Consider the following 20358-nt stretch of genomic DNA (forward strand, 5'->3'; position numbering starts at 1 on the left):
CACTGAGCCAAACCGGTTTGGCATTATTCTGCATCTCTTGAGGTCATCATGGTGCCTGAGTCACTGCATCAGTCACTGTAAGTAACAGGGTTCCAGGAAAGGACTTTGAGATCATCTCTCTGCCCCACTGCCCTGCCCACCTGCCCTGCGAACCATGTCACTCTCCATACTCTGGCTTCTTCTCCGCTCATCTCTTCAACTTCCCTAGTTCCGGCCACTGTGCCCTCCCATCAACCTCTGTCTTCTGTGTCATCTCTCTCCACACCAGCTTTAAAGGCATCTAGCAACCAAATGTCTTAATACAAATGGGAGAGGCCGTCAGAGTTCTGCCATCAGAGGTATCCTCTCATTGAAACCCCCACCCCAAGACTGAAAGCTACTTGAGGGCAAGTATCTCTGTCTCCCCTGGCCCAACACAAAGCCCTGTCCCTCTCAGGGGCTGAAGGCAGTTAGTTGAATAAATGAATGAATGCCTAGCAGGATAATTCATTTTGACAGTCATAAGTCAAAACCACTGGCAGATAAAAACTGGCTTGTAGGAAAACTTGTGGAGCTCACCCCTGTTCTTGTCCATTTTACAAGCACAAACTTTATCACTTTGCCTCATACATTTATGAAGAGTGGTCTTATATTTTCAAAAAAACTCATGTGAAAATTAGCACTAACAAGGCCAAAAGGCAAATAGCAAATCAGGGAAAAAATATTTGCTGCACATTGAACAAAGGGTTAATTTGTTTAATAGACAAAGATATAGATAGATGATAGATAGATAGATGAAAGAAAGAAAGAAAGAAAGAGGAAGAAAGAAAAAGAAAACAGCCCAGCAAAAATTTAGGAAGAAGAAAGGAACAGGCAATTCATAACTATAGAGAAGTCAATTGAGAAATGAGACATCAGTGCTCCTCTACGGGATTGACAAAGAGAAAAGTCCTAGGCCTTCCAGTGTTCCCAACATGTGGAGGAGACCAGCGCGCTCACACAGAAGGGATCTACATTGGTGCACTACCCTCTGTCAAGACAAGGTAAGCCATATCTATCAAAATGCACCCACCTCTGACTCAGCAATTCCACTTCTAAGAATTTATCCCACCAGTGTACTCACTGAACAAAGGGAGGCAAGATGAATTGGCATGTGCCCCACTGCATGCCCCGCCCACCAATCGCGTGCCCCATCCTAGTGTTCCATCACGTGTCTGACCACAGGTGGGGGCGGGGGCATGGGCTGCACCTGTTCTGTGCACCTCCCCATGTGCCCCATCATGCTCTGAGTGCCCGCATGTGCTACATTTAAAACAAACAAAGAAAAACACAACAAAGAACAGAAAGAGACTTTGATTTTGAGTCAGGGCTTAGCGGAATTCATTTATAGACTTCAATAAGAACACTATCTAAATGCAACAGCCAAGGGAAAACTTTGGGATAACTGGCGCTCATTTTGGTGCTCAAAGTATGAATGTGTATGCAGGGTGAGCATCACATTATTAGCTGTTTATTAGAGCTTATTAGGAATTGTTAAGCTTATTACTGAATAAGCTTATGAGAGCTCGTTAGAAACAAGGAGTTTATTAGAAATTCAGAATCTCGGGTCCCTCCCAAGCCTACTGAGCCAGAATCTGCATTTTTAACGAGATTCTGAGTGACTCAAGCACTAGAGAAGCACTGGTATGGAACACCAGGGCTCTCATTTCTCAAGTTTACCAAATCCTGGAGAACAGTTTGTTTCTTCTGGAATACACACCCAACTGGATGACCTGGAGCAATTCTTACTGGGGTTCACTGTCCTATCTACAAAAATGGAGTAATAAGACCCGTCCTTTCTCCTTACAGCATTACCAAGTTTCAAATGAGACAGTGGACTTGTTCTACTTATTGTGATGAGGTTGACAGGGGCTGCAGAGTCAGCGAGGGACCAGAATAGGTGTGGTTTCTGCCCTCATGGGCTTGAGGGTTTGGTGGGATGGGAGAACACGTGTAGAAGCTGGTTGATGTTGTGTGACTGTCATAGTTATCACAGGGTTTTCCTATGCTTACTCATTCATTCATTCATTCATTCATTCATTCATTCATTCGTGGTCAGTCATTTATTAAAGTATAAAATGCACGCTAGCTGGGTGGCTCAGTTGGTTGGAGCATTGTCCCATACATCAAAAGGTTAATTTTGATTAACCTTGTGGGTTTAATTCCTGGTCAAGGCACATGCCTAGGTTGTGGGTTCAATCCCTGTTTGAGACGCATATGGGAAGCAACAGATCAGTGTTTCTCTCTCATATCGCTGTTTCTCTTTCTCTCTCTCTAAACATATCCTCTGGTAAGGATTGGAGGGAAGGGGGGAAAAAGGAAAGAACAAAAACTATAAAGAGCTCTAAACAGAAATAAATGAGCCATAAACTCTATCCTCAAGGAATTATTAGTCTAGTCCAGTGGTTCTCAACCTTCCTAATGCCATGACCCTTTAATACAGTTCCTCATGTTGTGGTGACCCCCAACCATAGAATTATTTTTTTTGCTACTTCATAATTGTAATTTTGCTACTGTTATGAATCGTAATGTAAATATCTGATATTCAGGATGTATTTTCATTGTTACAAATTGAACATAATTAAAGCACAGTGATTAATCACAAAAACAATATATAATTATATATGTGTTTTCTGATGGTCGTAGGCAACCCCTGTGAAAGGGTCGTTCGACCCCCCAAAGGGGTCGCGACCCACAGGTTGAGAACCACTGGTCTAGTCAAAGATAAGGATGTAGGTGGATGATTCCACTTAGAGCTCAGTATGCGGATTCTCTGAGGTCCATTCAGGGGGCCGTGGGAGCACAGATGAGGCAATAGGAGCTTGGCTTTAAAGGGTAATTACAAGTTCACCATGTTCAGAAGGGAGAGACCAGCTTTCCAGGTAGAAGGAGCAGCAGAGACAAAGGCAGCGAGGTATGAAGGGGTGTATGCTTGCACCATGAAAAGAATTTATGGCAGTGCCAAGAGGTGAATTTGGAGAAGAGGTTTGGGGCCAGGTCTTAGATGATCCTGGTGTTCAATGCTAAGGGACCTGGTAGGAAATGGGGAGCCCCCAAAGGGAAGGGAACAACACAGTCATAGCTACATTTCACGAAGATCTTTTCACAGCAGCATAGAAGAAAAGACTTGAGGTGGAAAAACTTTACAGAGTCTCTGACAATGATTCGGGAGAGAGACGGCAAAGTAATGGATTGGAGTGGTGATGGGGGTATGGAAATGAATAGGAGGGATATTGAGGAAGGTAGAATTGGCAGGATTTTGACCAAAGGAATGGGGTGGCAAAGGGAAAGGTGGTTTCTGGCTGGGCATCTGGGTGAATGGCGTACTGCTGACCAAGAGGAGGGACACCAGAGGAGGACTGGGTGATGATGAGCCCGAGCCTGGGCCTGTTGGTGGTGAAGTGCCCTTGGGATGTTTTATTGGCTTTGTCCAACTGGCAGGAGTCACCGGAGAGCAGTCCTGCCTGGAAACATGAACTTGGGAGTTGTTAGTTTATAGGGGAGCTTGGAGCCATAGCGAGAATGGGATTCTAGGAGGGTCTGGAGTGAAAAGAGAATAGGGCTGAGAGTGGCACCAACATTTAAGAACGGGCAGGAGAGATGAGTCCATGAAGGAGGCTGAGTGAGGCCAAGAGGCATTTCTGCTTTCCCGGTCCCACAGGCATGGAGAGTGAACACCCAGTGGCCACAGCTCATCATCCACCAGAATCACCCCCCGGAATGCCCGGGGTCACCACCCTAGGAGTTCCAGGGTGACAAGAGGCTCGGGCTAAGGACCTTGAGAAGGAGAGCTGAGACAGGACACAGGGACCGGGCTTGCTTCCCCTCCCTCCCTCACGTTTCTCCTCATGCACAGTAATGCCCAGCCCTTTCACAAATCTGTTTTTCTCTGAGGAAAAATCAAGAGGATGTAAGAAAAGAGGAAATAAAAGAAATGCTTGCGTTTGTTTAGTTTTTTAGATCAGACATGAACCTAGCACCTCCTAACATCAAAGAAAACCTCCCAGACATGACCAAGGTTGACTCCAATAGCTCTTTCTTTCATTATCAATAAGAGCAAAAAGAGTCAGGTCCTGTCATGATTTACCAAAGGTGGATTTTACAAACAAAACAAAGAGAGGACATGGCCCCTGAATCAGGCTATCTGATTCCTGCTGTGCCGTAGAAACAGGCCTGTGGCTTTAAACTGGTAATGTCTCCCAGCAGCCAAATAATTGATCTATTTGGTGTTCTGGCTTTAAGCAAAAAAGTGAACTGGCATCTTTAGAAATGTTGGCAGCTTGGCCGGTCCATTAGTAAGACCGAAAAATCAAAACATTAACTGGAAAAGGCCATTCTGACTGGGCTAAGCAGGAGTCATCAATAGATGATGTCATTTCAGAAATAAGCAAGCCAGTGTCACGAGGCCCCTGGGCAGAGTCAAACCACCCTTCACGGACCTCAGCACCCCTCTTTGCAGACACTGAAGTCTTCAGAGGGGAATTGGAGCCGGACACGAATGGGCCTCATGTGACCCTTCCTTTGCTCAGCTTCCTTCTAGAGCCGGTGACACTCAGCAGGTGATTAAGGAAGGTCCTCAGTCCTCCCATGTGCATCCCCCTTCGATTCTCTTTCCCCCTCTTCCTCTCTCCTGGTCCTTCTGTCTCTTCTCACACCCTCATCCCAGGAACACCTGCCTCTCCTCTGTGCCCTGTCTCCATCTCCTAATGCCTTCCCTCTCCCTTCCTTTCTCACCCAAGCTTTTAGAAAGAGTAGCAGGCTGTCTCCACCTCTTCAGCTCCCCTTAGCTTCTGCCTCTTCCCCTCACTAACACTCATAATATTACTGCAGGTGCCAAGCACTGGGCTGAGGGCTTTCCCTGCATCATCACCCTTTATTCCCACAGCAACCTCTCTGAAATGGGTACTATCATTAACCCATTGTACAGAGGAGAACACTGAGGACCAGATGGACAGGCAGGCTCACTAGCCCCTGTAAGGCAGTAGCAGATCCCACTTTTTAAGCCCCTGCAATGCCTTTTCTACAAGAAGATGTGTGGGCCATACTGTCTCTGTTGCAACTACTCGACTCCGCTCCGTATTCTCCTTGGCGTATTTTTTTCTTCAGCCATTTAAAAATTGTTTTTCCTCAAGGACTATGCATACACAGGCAGCGGGCTCCGGCCCACTGGCTGTAGTTTGCCAAGCGATGCTCACAACCAACTCGGGCCACAGAACACAAGCCACTCTGCGACCCACACAGTCACCCTCCCCCCTCTGAGGATGGCTCTCACGTATCTCAGGGTCTCTTCTTCTCACGCCGAGGGTTCTGCACAGGTGAAGGGATTTAGGAATGTTTCTAGAATCTGCTTCCCTGGGCCTGGACTGTGGTGGGCAAGACATTACAGGCCCAGTGAAGGCGGGAAAAGGTACTTGACTCCATTTTTATCAAACGAATTTAAAACATGCATAGAAAAAGGTGATGTGGAAAGGAACATGAGGTAATGATATATTTTTGAGAATATATATATATATATATATATATATATATATATATATATATATTTGTTGTTGTTAATCCTCTCCTGGGATATTTTTCCATTGATTTTTAGAGAGTGGAAGGGAGGGGGAGAGACAGAGAGAGAAACACTGATGTGAGAGAGACACATCAATTGGGTGCCCCCCATATGTGCCCTGGGTGAGGACTGGGGATCAAGCCTGCAACTGAGGTACATGCTCTTGACTGGAATCCAACCTGGGACCCTTCAGTCTGAGGGCAAACCGGCAAGGGCAAAGATGTATATTTTTAAAAAGGCATTTTCAGCCCTCGCCAGTTTAACTCAGTGGATAGAGCATCAGCCTGCTGACTGAAGGGTCCCAGGTTCTATTCTGGCCAAGGCCACATGCCTAGGTTGTGGGCTCCATCCCCAGTGGGGGGCGTGCAGGAGGCAGCTGATCAATGATTCTCTCTCATCATTGATGTTTCTATCTCTCTCTTCCTCTCCCTTCCTCTCTGAAATCAATAAAGAAATATATATATATTTAAATATATTTTATTGATTTTTTACAGAGAGGAAGGGAGAGAGATAGAGAGTTAGAAACATCGATGAGAGAGAAACATGGATCAGCTGCCTCCTGCACACCCCCTACTGGGGATGTGCCTGCAACCCAGGTACATGCCCTTGACCGGAATCGAACCGGGGGACCTTTCAGTCCGCAGGCCGAGGCTCTATCCACTGAGCCAAACCGGTTTCGGCAAGAAATATATTTAAAAAAAGATATTTTCAACAATGAGTTTGTTTATGTAATAAAAAAGGAAAGCGTACAGTATTTCTTAATTATGTACATTACTATTTAATATACTTTCTTTACTTAACATGTTTTCACAGATTCATTTAAATCCTGACACTAACTACAGGTTAAAGTAAAAATCACTGAAGTAAATGTCATTTAAGGAAATTTCTTAAACGAAATCTCAGGAAGAGCACGTTGAGGAAGACAGTCCGTAACCCAGAAGGAGGAGGTAAAAGTAGCGTCGTCTTTCAGCCTTTCCTCTTCCTTCTGATAATGAAACTCTTCGGTCAATAACTCCTTTCTGTCGGATTTGAGAAAGGCTTGGGAGGGAAGAAGACTCCTGACGGGAAGGCAGGAAAGGAGCCTTACAAGAAGCCAGGCCTTCACAGGAGAACCCGCCCGCGCCCGCCCTTGAGGCCAGTGATTTGGGTGTTGCCTACCACTCCAGACTGTTCATCAGCCCAGCTGCACCCTCCTGACACCCTGATAACGCATCTGCCTGTGGGCTCTGCACTCTGGCACCCTGCCGGCCTTCACTGTGTGATCAGCGGGAATCACTCGCCAGATCGTCCGGTCCTCAGCCCTCGGGGAGATGTCAGGACAGGCAAGGGACGCTGAAAAAAGCACCTGGAGCTCCCCACACGCTTCTTCCGTGAACAACGTGCTGAGCTCATGAATTCGGGGTGATGGGTGACCCGGCTCCCAGGGAGGCGCTGAGCTCCCCAGCACAGCCCCTGGGCCCCCCTCTCGCCTCCCTCCACACCAGTGGTTCTCAACCTTGGCTGCACATTAGAATCACCTGGGAATCTTTTTAAAATCCTGATTTCTGGGCCTCATCCTCCGGAAATTCTGTTTCTTTGTTACTAATGTTGTGGCCCCACCCCATAACAAAGAAACAGAATTTCCGGTGGATGAGGCCCAGAAATCAGGATTTTAAAGAGATTCCCAGGTGATTCTGATGTGCAGCCAAGGTTGAGAACCACTGCTCCACACCTCAATCCCCCGGGTCTGCCTGGGGCGATTCGGTGCGAACCTAATCAGGTGCCGGGAATTCCACGCTCGCAGGCCCCGCCCACAGGCCCCATCAGCCAATCGAGGCGCCGGAGGCCATGTGGGGCGGGCCGCTCGGGTCCAATCCCCAGGCTTTAAATCCGCTGCCGCGGAGTCACAGCGCTGGGAGCTTTTGGGTCTCTACGTGCTGACTGCACCTGCTCGGCTGCGCCCCGAAGGTGAGCGTCGCGGGCCGGGCCGACGCGGCTGGGCCACCCCGGGAACCAGCCTTGCGGTGGAGGGTTCGGGAGTTCCAGGAGGCACCGTCCCGGGTCCTGGCATGGCGGGCAAGGCAGCCTGACCTCCGGCTGCTGGGCTCCCTGCGCTCGTGGCCGCGGTGGGTGGGCTTGTGTGGAGCGGGAAGCGGGCCGTCCCCCCCGCCTCCAGGCCCGGCCCCAGCGGTGCTCTGAGCGTCGGGAGAGTCTGTCCCCGCGCCGGTGCGGGAGTGGGGTCTCTGGGCTGTTTTTCTCCACCCACAGGCTTAGCCTCCCTCCACGGCCCTTGGGAGGGATACATACTTGGGAGGATACATTCATTTTTTACCCCCGGTGCTGCAACTTCTCAGGAAGGTAGGATGGCTTTCTAGGGGGATTGGTGTAATCAGATACTGCTTTCTTTCCCTCCCTAGGTTTTGAAGCATGAATCCAGGAGGAGCTTCATCTGCTCCAAAACATGATGCAAGTTTAGATGCAGAATGGCAGCTGTGGAAGGCAACACATGGAAAAGTATATGGCCCGGTTGGTAACATCTGAAATTACCCAGAGGGACCCCTCAGAGAATGGTCCAGACTTTTTGGAGTTTATAGCAGAAAGTAGCTTTTTTTTTTTTTTTTTAATATTTTTATTGCCCTGACTGGTTTGGCTCAGTGGATAGAGCGTCCTGGGTTCTATTCTGGTCGAGGGCATGCACCTTGGTTGCAGGCTCGATCCCCAGTAGGGGGCGTGCAGGAGGCAGCTGATCGATTTTCTCTCATTAATCTTCCTAACTCTATCCCTCTCCCTTCCTCTCTGTAAAAACATCAATAAAAATATATTTAGGAAAAAATATTTTTTGTTAATTTCAGAGAGGAAAGTGAGACAGAGAAATATCAATGATGAGAGAGAACCGTTGATTGGCTGCCTCCTGCATGCCCCCTACGGGGGATGGAGCCCGCAACCTGGGAATATGAACCCCTTGACTGGAATTGAACCTGGGACCCTTCAGTCCCCAGGTCTATGCTCTATCCACTGAGCCAAACCAGCTAGGGCAGACAGTAGCCTCTTGAGCAGCGGTTCTCAACCTGCGGGTCGCGAACCCTTTGGCAGTCGAATGACCCTTTCACAGAGGTCGCCCAAGACCATCCTGCATATCAGATATTTACATTACGATTCATAACAGCAACATTACAGTTATGAAGTAGCAATGGAAATAATTTTATGCTTGGGTCACAACATGAGGAACTGTATTTAAAGGGCCAGAAGGTTGAGAACCACTGCTCTTGAAGCTGGCTCTTCCCAAGGCAATGACTGCATGACACCTGTTACTGAGCACAATATGGGCAAACCTCCCTGGTGTATGCGTGCTGGAGAACAAGTAGAAACCTTTCCTGGCCATGGTTTCTCTTCTGCAAATCCTCTTGGTGAAGGTGACTTGGTTTTCAATAGGAATCAAAAGGATAGGTTGGTTCTATGTTTGCCTCTAGAATGAAGAAGGATGGAGGAGAACAGTGTGGGAGAAGAATAAGAAAATGGTTGACCTGCACAACGAGGAATACAAGCTAGGGAGAACGAGCTACACCTTGGGAATGAATGCTTTTAGTGACATGGTGAGTGTGGCTTGGGAGGCTTACCTTGTGCTTCCTCTCCTCATTCGGTACTATGCCGAAATAATCCCATGCTTGACAACATTCTACTTTTTCCTTGAAGACCCAGGAAGAATTCACACGGATGAACTGCGGTAAAAAGTAGAAGTGCAAGAAAAGGAGAGTGTTCCGGAAACCTTACGTTGCCGAAATCCCGCCAAGAGTGGATTGATTAAAAGAAGGCTATGTGGACATGGATAACAGGGGGATGAGAGCATGAGTGGGCGGGGGGGGGGGGGGAGATTGGGGGTTATTTGGGGGGATAAAGACACATTTGTAATACCTTAACTAATAAAGAATTAAAAAAAAAAAAAAAGGCTGTGGAACTCCCGTGAAGCACCAGGTATGACAGTACTCAGCAGGTCTCTCTCCAAGAGTTAAAGCCACAAAGGAGCTGGCGTCGTGGCTGTGGTAGACTGTGGGGCAATGTGTGTTTCACTAATTTTAAGAGTTTACACATTGTTGGCAAAGTTGTCAAAATCTTGCTATTCTGTAGACTGAGAGCTTAGGGTCACCGTGGTTCTTGTTGGGCATTTAGTGCAACTGGTGCCCTTGAGGGACAGATGTTCCGGAAAACTGGCAGACTTATCTCACTGAGTGAGCAGAACCTTGTGGACTGCTCTCAGGCTCAAGGCAATAAGGGCTGCAATGGTGGCCTCATGGATAATGCTTTCCAGTATGTGAAGTCCAATGGCGGCCTGGACTCAGAGGAGTCCTATCCATATCAAGCAAAGGTAAGCAAAGTTCTTACCAAGGACTGATCCAGAGACGGAGAGGCATTGATTGGACTGTCGGGCTTTGGAGGGAGGGTAGGGGAGGGTGGGGTTAGGGGGAAAGATCAACCAAAGGACATACATGCAGGCATATAGGCCTAACCAATGGACACGGACAACGGGGGCGGGGGTGGGGGGGGTGAGGGCATGAGCGGGGGGGGGGGGGGCGTAGAGGGTAACGTGGGGACAAGGACACATATGTAATATCTTAATCAATAAAAATATATTAAAAAGAAAGTTGAACACCTTAGAGAAAACAGATGCCATATTTAGAATTCATATTTAAAAAATTATTTTTAGAATTCATATTTTAGATTATAGAGTATATATATATGTAAACCATCAGAACTTCCATCAAAATATATCAGCCTTGAACAGTTCTGTTTGGGATGTTCACAGTTCTTATTTCTGTGTTACATGGAGACATACATACCATTCTAAATACAGCACTTTTTCTTCATAGTGAAACACTTCTTATGGAGAGATAGACCGAAAGCGTCTCAATGAATAGACACCAGCTAGTTTTTCATTTTCAAAACAGCCAGTAGCATTTCACAGACTTAACCTGGAAATCATGAAGCTACCTCCTGCCTGAAACTCATGCTTCCTGGGAGGTGGATTAGTAACCAGATCTCTTCCCCTTGACCTTTAAAGGTTGGACCCTGCAGATACAGGCCCGAGGACTCTGTTGCCAATGACACCGGCTTCGTGGACGTCCCTGGGCAGGAGAGTGCCCTCATGAAGGCAGTGGCAACCGTGGGGCCCATCTCGGTGGCTATAGATGCAAGCCATCTTAGCTTCCAGTTCTATGAAGATGGTAAGCATTGTCTGTGTAGAAATTTAGGCAGAAGAACTGGAAAACCACCATGACCTAAAGCAAGATTCACTCTTTGGTTTGCATACTTTCTGGGTGTGTGGATTTATCATTGTTCATTGTGCACACACAATATCTTTCCCAGGTGCTTCCATTTGACATTACTTGAGCTATATCCTCATGATTTTAAGCACTTTGTTTATTAAAAATACATTTTATTGATTTTTTACAGAGAGGAAGAGAGAGGGATAGAGAGTTAGAAACATCGATGAGAGAGAAACATCAATCAGCTGCCTCCTGCACACTCCCCACTGGGGATGTGCCCGCAACCAGGATACATGCCCTTGACCGGAATCGAACCTGGGACCCTTGAGTCCACAGGCTGACGCTCTATCCACTGAGCCAAACCTGTTCGGGCAAAGCACTTTGTAAATATATTTAAATGGCTACATAATTTGATTGGTATAGCTCAGTGATGGCGAATCTTTTGAGCTCGGCGTGTCAGCATTTTGAAAAACCCTAACTTAACTCTGGTGCCGTCTCACATATAGAAATTTTTTGATATTTGCAACCATAGTAAAACAAAGATTTATATTTTTGATAGTTATTTTATATATTTAAATGCCATTTAGCAAAGAAAAATCAACCAAAAAAATGAGTTCACGTGTCACCTCTGACATGCGTGTCATAGGTTCGCCATCACTGGTATAGCTTAATATACTTTACCTTTTTGCAATTGTTAGGCCTTTAAAATTTTCCAAAGAATTTTACTGTTGTAATTAAAACTATAGAGGTCCTTTGACTCAAGTAATTTTGTGTTCTGTGCTATTTCCCAAGACTGACATCCTAAAAGTAGAATGACAAGGCTTCCAGAAGTGTCTTTATGCCTCCTGACTGACCCATTGTTTACAAAAGAGATTATGCCAGTTCAGATTCCTGCTAGTATTAGATGAGGGCCTGAGTCCCTAGCATAGAATTAAAAAAAAATCTTGTTTTCAAATCTTACTTGGTTTTGTCACTTAGCTGGATTTTGAGATGCTTCCTTACTGTTTTTGATCTGCGGGGTTACTGTCACCTGCTCTTGGAGGTCCCCATCCCAATATCGAGTGTCACTTTCCCAGGCGTTTATTATGAGCGGCGCTGCAGCAGCGTGCATCTAGATCATGGCGTTCTGGTGGTTGGCTATGGCTTTGAAGGAGAAGAATCAAGTAACAATACATATTGGATTGTCAAGAACAGGTATAAACTGCTAAAAATACTTACATTTGAAAAGGGAGACGTTTTTGGAATCAGTATTTGGATACAGGTCTTCAAACTCTTGAGCACACTTCTGAAATTCCAGAAGTCTTTTTTTTTTTTTTTCTATAGTGCTGTTTATTTTATTTTTTTGTTAATCCTCACTGCAGGATTTTTTTTTTTTGCATTGATTTTTAAATTTATTTTTAAAATATATTTTTATTGATTTCTGAGAGGAAGGGAGAGGCGGAGAGAGATAGATGAAAGGGAATCATTCAGTGATGAAAGAGAATGGTTGATCGGCTGCCTCCTGCATGCCCCCTACTGGGATTGAGCCTGCAACCCAGGCATGTGCCCTTGACTGGAATCGAACCCGGAACCCTTCAGTCTGCAGGATGACACTCTATCCACTGAGCCAAACCGGCTAGGGCTGCATTGATTTTTTTAGAGAGAGTGTACGGGAGGGGGAGAGACAAAGAACAAAATATTGATATGTGAGAGACACAATGATTGGTTGCCTCCCACACCTGCCTGCAACCGAGGTACGTGCCCTTGACCAGGATGGAACTCCTGGGGTGATGCTCTTAACCACTGAGCAAAATCGATGAGGGCCGAAACTTAATGACATGATCACACGTTCGTATGCCTGTGTGTCCCTTACGTGGGATGAAGACCTCTACCAAAGTTCCAGAAGTCTTTATCCCACTTACGGAACACAGCATACGAATGTGATTATAACGTGAAGATTCTCCCTCAGCTCGGAGAATTGATAGTTTTTGAAACTATCAAAATTTGAAAATTTTCTAAATTTTTCTAAATTTGAAAATTTTCTTAATTCGAAACACATCTGACCCCACCAGTTTCCTTTTTTTCTCTAATTTTGCAGCTCTGTGAAAGGTTTGGGGAGAGAAGTTCTGTGCAGGCTTAGAGCTCAGCCAAGAACTAGAACCGCCTCTCCCGATTCTTCCTGAATCTGTTTGGGCCTCTCTGGTGCACTGCTTCAGTAGCAGGTGTAGTTGTTCATAAAAGTAAATGTGTTTGATTATTTGTATAAAATGGAAAACCCTCTCTTTTACAGCTGGGGTGAAGGTTGGGGCCAGAATGGCTACATAAAGATGGCCAAGGACCGGAACAACCACTGTGGAATCGCCACCGCGGCCAGCTATCCTACTGTGTGAGATGATGTGATAAAGAAAGCCTTGATGGAGAACAGGAGATCCAGAGGAGGAATTTTTATCTTAAAACTGAGCACATTTTACTTACTGGGATACAACACTTGAATCTTGAAGCTCCAAAATGATTTGCATTCTGTGGTGTTTTATATTTGTTAAAATGTTAGCACTTCTTTTATAAGGATGTATAAATTTTTACCTTTCAAAATAAAACTTTATTATTATTTTTAGTTCTCACCCAAGGATATGTTTATTGATTTTAGAGAGAGAGGAACGGGTAGAGAGAGAAAGAAACATCAGTGTGGGAGAGAAACATGCATCAGTTGCCTCTGGTACGTGCTGCGACTGGGGATTGAACCTGAAACCTTTTGGTGTACGGGACAATGCTCCACCAGTTGAGCCACCCAGCCAGGGCTAAAACTTTATTTTATATGTAGAGGTGGGGTTCCTTTCGCTCTTAATACATTTACTTGCAAAAGACAAAAATGTAATTGGACCCTAAAGACAGCTGAAGGTGCCTGTGGTCCATTAGGACAATGGCTGGGTGGCCTGCTGGGTCCTCTAGTTATAAATACTAAATATGCAGATCTTATGTCAGTTGTCTCTTGGCTGTGTCTGACCCAACCCTTGAATGGAGCAAAATTTGACAAACTATATGTAAGGACAAAGGTCAATTTTGTGTTTTTTGTTAATCCATCTGAGGATATTTTTCTGCTTGATTTTTAGAGAGGAGGGGTGGGAGGGAAGGAGAGAGAAAAACATCAGTGTGAGAGAAATGAATTGGTTGCCTCCCGTGCATGCCCTTTGGGGGCCAAGGTCAACCTGCAACCCAAGTATGTGCACCTGACTGGGAATTGAACCCATGACCCTCCAGTCCTCGGGGAGATGCTCTAACCACTTAGACATAACAGCCAGGGCAAGGGCAATTATTTTCATAAGGAAAAAATTCACATTTTAGAGAAGTTGAGCACACACATGTAGGATTGCTAGATTAAAAAGGGGCCTTAGAAATCACGATTATTTGACCCAAGATAATTATAACCCAGCTGCGTTACAGGATGAATGTCACAGTTTTTGCTGCATCTTCCCCACCTGCTAGTGAAGACCCTCTGGCTACTTGCAGGCAAAGGAGGACCGGACCTGGTGGATTGCCAAGAGTGCTTGTCAGCTGGCAGTTCATGAATTGTCTGGCTTGTGAGGCATGCATCGTGCTTATTTATTTATTGTTTTGGCAGTATTGCAGATGTCCCCCATCCTACCCCTCTTTGCCCACCACCACCCAGCCCCCGCCTCCCCTGGCCTTCACCATTCTGTTGTCTGCGTCCGTTGGCCAGTTCCCTACTCCCACCCCTTCCCTCCGGTTCTGTTTTGTGTCCGTTTAATCTGTCCATTGGATGCCACATAAGAGTGAGATAATATGGTATTTATCTTTTAATGATACTTAACTCTGTCGGAGTAAGAACATTTTCATGCACAATGTTTTCCATCTTCCACTGTCATTTTGGATCAATTTGAGGATATATATAAGAAGGGTTGTACAGTGGGGCCTTGATTTACAAGTGTCCCGACTAACGAGTTTTTTGAGATATGAGCCGTCTCTCAGCCGATTTTTTGCTTTGAGTTGTGAGCTAAAATTCGGGTTAAGAGCCAGCTTCAGATACCCCACCGCTAGTTGGCGCAGCGAATGTCACAGTGAACGCCAGAACATCAGCCCAGCATCATGTGTCATTATAATGGTGAAAATTGATTTGACATACGAGTAATTTGTGTTATGAGCTCTGTCACGGAACGAATTAAACTCGTAAGTCAAGGCCCCACTATACTTTGTCTAAGGCCATTAGTTTTCCAGATTTAATGAGGTTTCAGCCCCCGTGTATGAGCCTGGCCAGTGTTTTTAGCTCAAGGTCAGCTTCTCTGACAGCTCATGATGTCACTTCTTATAGGGAGGCCGGTCTCTCCTGCTGTGGTTAAGGTCGGGGAACCATTGTTGCTGGGGTGGGAGGGGATACTGCATGCATGCTTGCGTGTATGAGAGAGGGAGAGAGAACACAAAGAGATCTCTTTGGATCTGTGATCTGGAATTCTTACAAATCTCATTGGGTATGAAAATTATGCCCACGAGTCCTTGAGCTAAACTGAACCAGCCACACATCAAGTGGCCTATGGGTTCCCTCGAAGTGATTTTATCTGTGGCTCAACCCTTGCTCTCAGAAGGAACAGCTCCATTCATCTTCCTTGGGGCCAATTTTCCAAACTTGGGAGAATCTGGAAGTAGATTCTTGATAAAATTAAACTCAGTAAGTCTCCCGGGTGTAACCGCGCCCTTCAGCCGGTGCTTAGACCTGGGGCGTGGGGCTCAGTGACAGAAGATTCTTTGGAGCAAACGAGCCACCCCAGCGGCACCCAGCACAAGACGCCGTGGGTCTCACGGGGAGGCTCTTCGTTCTCTAGGCTCCCTTGGTTCAAAGCGGCCTTCTTGGGTTGAACCCGAAAACTTCTGTGTCAGGGTAACCCCTTAGGGAGGACCAGGCTTGTCGAAAAGGACTGTTAGGAGGCGAACACTGCCCTTTCTTATAGCCCACGGGTCCTTGTTCTTGAGACTCTCCCTGGTGTCCTGTTTCTGACCAGAATGGAGAAAACCTTCTAGATGTTCTCAGAGCGGATGCTGTTGTTCTCTCAGGGAGCAAAGTCCACTGGGGGATTTGTAAGGCTGAAGAAATAACAAATGCAGGGCAGATAGGAGATGTCCAAACCTGTAGATAATTTTTATAAAAATTTATGTGAGCCACCCCTGGCCTGGTTGCTCAGTTGGTTAGAACATCATCCTAATACCCCAAGGTTGTGAGTTCGATCCTGGCCAGGGCACATAGGAGAATCAACCAATGATGCATAAATAAGTGGAACAAACCAATGTTTCACTCTTTCCCTTCCTCTCAAATTTTTTTAAAAAAAGACTGGTACAGTACAGTACTTTGCCATTATTTGCTCAGCATTTCCCCCCTGCCCCTTTCTCCTGTTCACCCAGGGTCCCTGGGCCAGCCCAGTCCTATAACTCAATCTCATTCAACCACCATGTTTTGCAGGTGGATGGCCCAGTGAACCACGCTGGACCGGTCAGAATCCTCTGGGATTTTAGCTGTACAGGTTGCTGCTCCAACCCACTGAGCCACACTGGCCAGGGCTCCTTGGATTTTACATACTGATGCTGCCAGAGGCAAACCTCTTGCCTCTGGGTCCTGGCTGCCTGATACTATATCCCTGGGGTGTAAAGTGCTCTTGAAGTAGAAAAGAATGGAGTTGGCATTAGGAGGGAGTCGACACAAGAAAAGTGGTCCCAGTCTCCTAAGGCAACCACAGTTTCGATTTGTGTTATCTTTCCTAAGCATGCCTATGTGTAGGTTTTATTTTAATTTCATTAATTCTTTTTATATTATAAAAGTAAATCATGTTTTTTTAAAAAGTAAATCATGTTTATTGTGAATAATTTGGGCAGTCACTGTTACCTTTTTATTATTTATTTACTTACAGAGAGAGCAGGAGAGATGGAGAGAAACATTGATGTGAGAGACACGCATCGAGTGGCCCAGAATTGGGATCGAGCCTGCAACTGAGGTATGGGCCCTTGACTGGAATTGAGCCCAGGACCCTTTAATCTGAGGGCTGGCACTCTATCCACTGAACCAAACCAACCAGGGCCATTGTTACCGGTTTAATCTTCCTCCTTCCAATATTTTTTCTTTGCCCATTTTTTTTAAAGCAGTCATGAGATTTTACTAAATACAGGCTTTGGTCATGTAGAGCTTCTGTGTCTCAGCTGCTATGCAGGTCAGAACCCGAGTTTCTAGTTGGTCCAGATTTAAAGAAGGGCAGGAAGTTATCTTTTCCAGCAGGTTTCCTCTTGCTCCTGCAGGGCACCGTCCCCTCTCGTTTGTATAGAAACGGAAAGCTTCCGTTGTCCCCCCATTGCTGAGTCTAAATGATTCCACTTGTGTGTGTTGTTTTTTTGGTTCACCCAAGGGAAAATGGAAGGAGTCTCTTTCCTTTAAAGCAGTGGTTCTCAACCTTGGCTGCACATCAGAATCACCTGGGAATCTTTTTAAAATCCTGATTTCTGGGCCTCATCCTCCGGAAATTCTGTTTCTTTGTTACTAATGTTGTGGCCCCACCCCATAACAAAGAAACAGAATTTCCGGAGGCTGAGGCCCAGAAATCAGGATTTTAAAAAGATTCCCAGGTGGTTCTGATGTGCAGCCAAGGGTGAGAACCACTGCTTTAACGTGAGGACAAATGTGAAAATCAGCTGGGCTCTTGTTCTTCCCCGCACCATTCCTAATTGTAGTCATTATTAAGCTGGGTTGTTTTCCAGACCTGGGAGTTTAGGTTTCATGACTTTCTGGATTATAGATTCGTCTGTCCCACCACATGCGGCATAGGTAAGTAAAAACAAAGCAAAGGAAAAGAATTCCTTTTGAATTAAAGACCAACTAAAGACAAACTAATGCAACAAGCAATAGTTTATTTAAAAAAAAAGGGGAAAAAAAAACAAGAAAAAGAAAAACAAATGACCTTCTTTACTATCTCATAGATTAAGTAAAAATACTTGTATTAATATATATGTATATACATACTGCATATATATATATATACACACACACATGATATAATATTAAAATTACATGCTTCTCAGGACAGAAGAATTAGGACATGTTCCCCCATATGGATTTAAAACTCTATCACAATTTAAAGTCACTGCAAGGAAACTTGCTTCCTTTATTTTCTTTTGTAGATTTCAAGTACAGGAAGTTATCAAACCAGGATCTCAATGTGGAAAACCATCTGCTATGCACAAATGACAACGGACTGCCACAAACTGTGAGTCGGGGGTTTTGAGTTCTCACACAGATCTTCGTAGCCCTACAACTGTCAGCCTTCTACCTGAGATGAGAGGGAATGATAAAGCGCCACAGTTTGTCGATTCCACGGGGACGTTCACATTGACGTTTAAACAAAAGCTAACGAATACATGTCATCGTAGCAACAACACTGGCCATGAAATCACTCTAGAGGAGGATTCCTTTTTCCCCTTGCCTTGCCAAATAAAACACAAAAATTGCCGGGGGAAAAACCCAACGCAAATCGGAGGGTGAAGCACCTCTGGCGATGATCAGCATACAGCAAGGAGCAGAGGGGAGCGTTTCCTTCGGGACAGCTCCTGGCTGACGTGATGATTTCAACACACCCTCGTCTGCAAAAGGCACTCACATATTGTCTATTTATAAATCATACAGTGGGAGTCCATACATGAGGGGTTTTCCTATAAATATAAAAAAGATAAGCTGAGGACATGATAATGTAACATAGAAGAGTATGAAATGCACATTTTGGATAAATGTGCGTTTTATTTAAAGGACAATCAATATAATCGTTAAAAATTTTTCCATTGAAAAGTTAGGGATTCCAGTAAAATTATCAGTCAGAAGCAAGGTACTAGAGGCTGAGAGATGGAGTCCAGAACAGGGAGAGGAGGGACACTAGCTTCTCAAATGGCCAAACGAACGGGTATGATTAGCTCTTAAACTAGAACAGACCGTTCACTCACAATGGAATGTGTGAGAGGAAGGGGGGAAGGAAGGAGGGAGGGAGGGAGTAGCAGAGAACTGGGTGCAGCGGGAGGGAGGGGGGTGCCCTTCGGGAGGGAGGGGGGCATAGGAAGGGGAGCATCTGGAATCTCTGGTGGGAAAGATGGCTGCATCCCCCTTGCTTTTGCAGTTTGAAGACACCCTGCCCAAGCCAAAGCTGCCCTCACCTGGACACGACCGAGCTAATGGAATTATAAGATGTGCCACTGTTGCAGCTCGAGGCGTAGGCCTCCTGGCCGTTGCCATCAAGGTGGATTTTGAACACAGAGGACGCCTTCAGTAGGAAGTCTGCCGCGTCTCGGCGCCCCAGCTCCCGCAGTTTGGACATGAGGGTGCCAACCGTGCTCTCGGGGTAGGAGGTCCACTCCCGGAGCAGGGCGTGGACTGGGCTCGGGAGGAACTCCTTGGGAGCCCCGTTGTTGGTGTTATACTTGGCCACGAGGTCAGGGAGGCCCAAGTTCATGGCGAGAAGGCACCAGTCCTTCCCCATGGGATCGGGCGGGTCCAGCAGGCGACTAAGTTTCCTCCGCGTCAGGAGGTTCAGATCTGACGCGTGGATGTCCATCCCCAGGCTGGCCTGTGCGTAGATGTCGTGACAGCCGAAGCACATGATGCTGCTGAAGCTTTCCTTGTACCCACCCATGGTGTTGGTCAGCGAGGTCTCCCTCAGGGTCTGCGCCCGGAAGAAGTCCCGGGGCTGGTAGATCATGACGGGCTCGTGGTGCTCCCTCAGCTGCTGGGGGCTCAGGTAATGCTTCACCGTCAGCAGCCCTGGCAGCGTGGTGGCCATGACATTCTCGATGGTGCTGCACACCGAGTCCAGCAGGAGGCAGCACTTGACCTTTTCCGTCTCCAGCCCGCGCACCTGGACCTCGATGCCCTGGCCGTGGTTGACCAGGAGCACCAGGAGCTCAGCCCCGCGGTTGGCGATCTTGCAGCCGCTCACCCACAGGCGAATGTCTGCGTCTCCCTCGGCGCTCTGTTGGTGGATCCACCGGCACAGGTTCACCTGGACCTTGTGAAAGATGCCGCACGGGAAGGGGGCGAGGTGCTCCACGGGGACGATGCGGACGCCGCCGTAGACCATCACCTCGTCCTCCTCGTCCGTCCAGGAGCGGTGCAGGTTGTCCGTCTTGATCAGGGCGGGGATGTCCACCATGGTCCCACTGCTCAGGTCCCGGGCACAGATGTCCATGGCATCGAGGATCTGCAGCAGCTCCTCCACGTCACTGTCGGGCACCAGGCGCTGGATGTCCTCCATGGTGTAGCGGCCCCGGTAATGGTGCAGGGCCCGCGGGGTCTCCACGGAGAGCAGCTTCCCCAGGACGTTGGTGCAGAGCCAGCGGGGGTCCAGGAGCAGCACGTCCTGGACCGTTTCACTCTGCATGATGTTGATCTGCCAGAGGAGACAACGACAAGTCACACAGAGGAACCTACATGAACAGGCACCAGCTGCTCTGAGAACAAACAGGCCCGAGCAGTGACAGAATCTGAGCAGATGTTGCAAGGAATGACTCCTCCATCATTCGTATGGCTGGCTCTCA

General features: G+C 46.7%; 2 protein-coding genes and 1 long non-coding RNA gene across 6 annotated transcripts in view; 2 read left to right on the plus strand and 1 right to left on the minus strand.

Moving 5' to 3' along the window:
• The first annotated feature begins 7365 nt into the window (after nt 1-7365).
• LOC118667407 lies at nt 7366-9282 on the plus strand. The gene is made up of 4 exons (XR_004971249.1): nt 7366-7519; nt 7969-8077; nt 9022-9144; nt 9245-9282. It is a non-coding gene; the product is annotated as an uncharacterized LOC118667407 (long non-coding RNA).
• A 252-nt stretch (nt 9283-9534) lies between these two features.
• LOC118667406 (cathepsin L1-like) lies at nt 9535-13412 on the plus strand. Its single transcript, XM_036330623.1, has 4 exons — nt 9535-9914; nt 10608-10770; nt 11889-12006; nt 13082-13412. Exons 1-4 carry the CDS (start codon nt 9744-9746, stop codon nt 13179-13181), a joined length of 552 nt encoding a protein of 183 aa, XP_036186516.1. The 5' UTR covers nt 9535-9743; the 3' UTR covers nt 13182-13412.
• A 4261-nt stretch (nt 13413-17673) lies between these two features.
• LOC118667408 (death-associated protein kinase 1) overlaps nt 17674-20358 on the minus strand; it is a 158133-nt gene continuing 155448 nt past the window's right edge. For 3 of the 4 annotated variants that reach the window (XM_036330626.1, XM_036330625.1, XM_036330627.1), the window contains exons 26-27: nt 18982-20210; nt 17675-18489 (exon numbers count right to left, since the gene is read on the minus strand). In XM_036330626.1, coding sequence (XP_036186519.1) covers nt 18456-18489; nt 18982-20210 — 1263 coding nt within the window. In that variant the 3' untranslated portion in view covers nt 17675-18455. Of the gene's footprint in view, nt 20211-20358 lie in introns of all 4 variants that reach the window. The other variant, XM_036330628.1, reaches the window with a different exon arrangement.

This window comes from Myotis myotis, unplaced genomic scaffold, assembly GCF_014108235.1.
Source record: "Myotis myotis isolate mMyoMyo1 unplaced genomic scaffold, mMyoMyo1.p scaffold_m19_p_12, whole genome shotgun sequence".
Lineage (NCBI taxonomy): Eukaryota > Metazoa > Chordata > Mammalia > Chiroptera > Vespertilionidae > Myotis > Myotis myotis.

Coding starts and splice junctions, on each gene's coding strand:
- LOC118667406 (XM_036330623.1), top strand. CDS start 9,744: ATGTTCCGGAAAACTGGCAGACTTATCTCACTGAGTGAGCAGAACCTT. Junction 9,915..10,607: donor CCTATCCATATCAAGCAAAG/GTAAGCAAAGTT, acceptor TGACCTTTAAAG/GTTGGACCCTGCAGATACAG. Junction 10,771..11,888: donor CTTCCAGTTCTATGAAGATG/GTAAGCATTGTC, acceptor TCACTTTCCCAG/GCGTTTATTATGAGCGGCGC.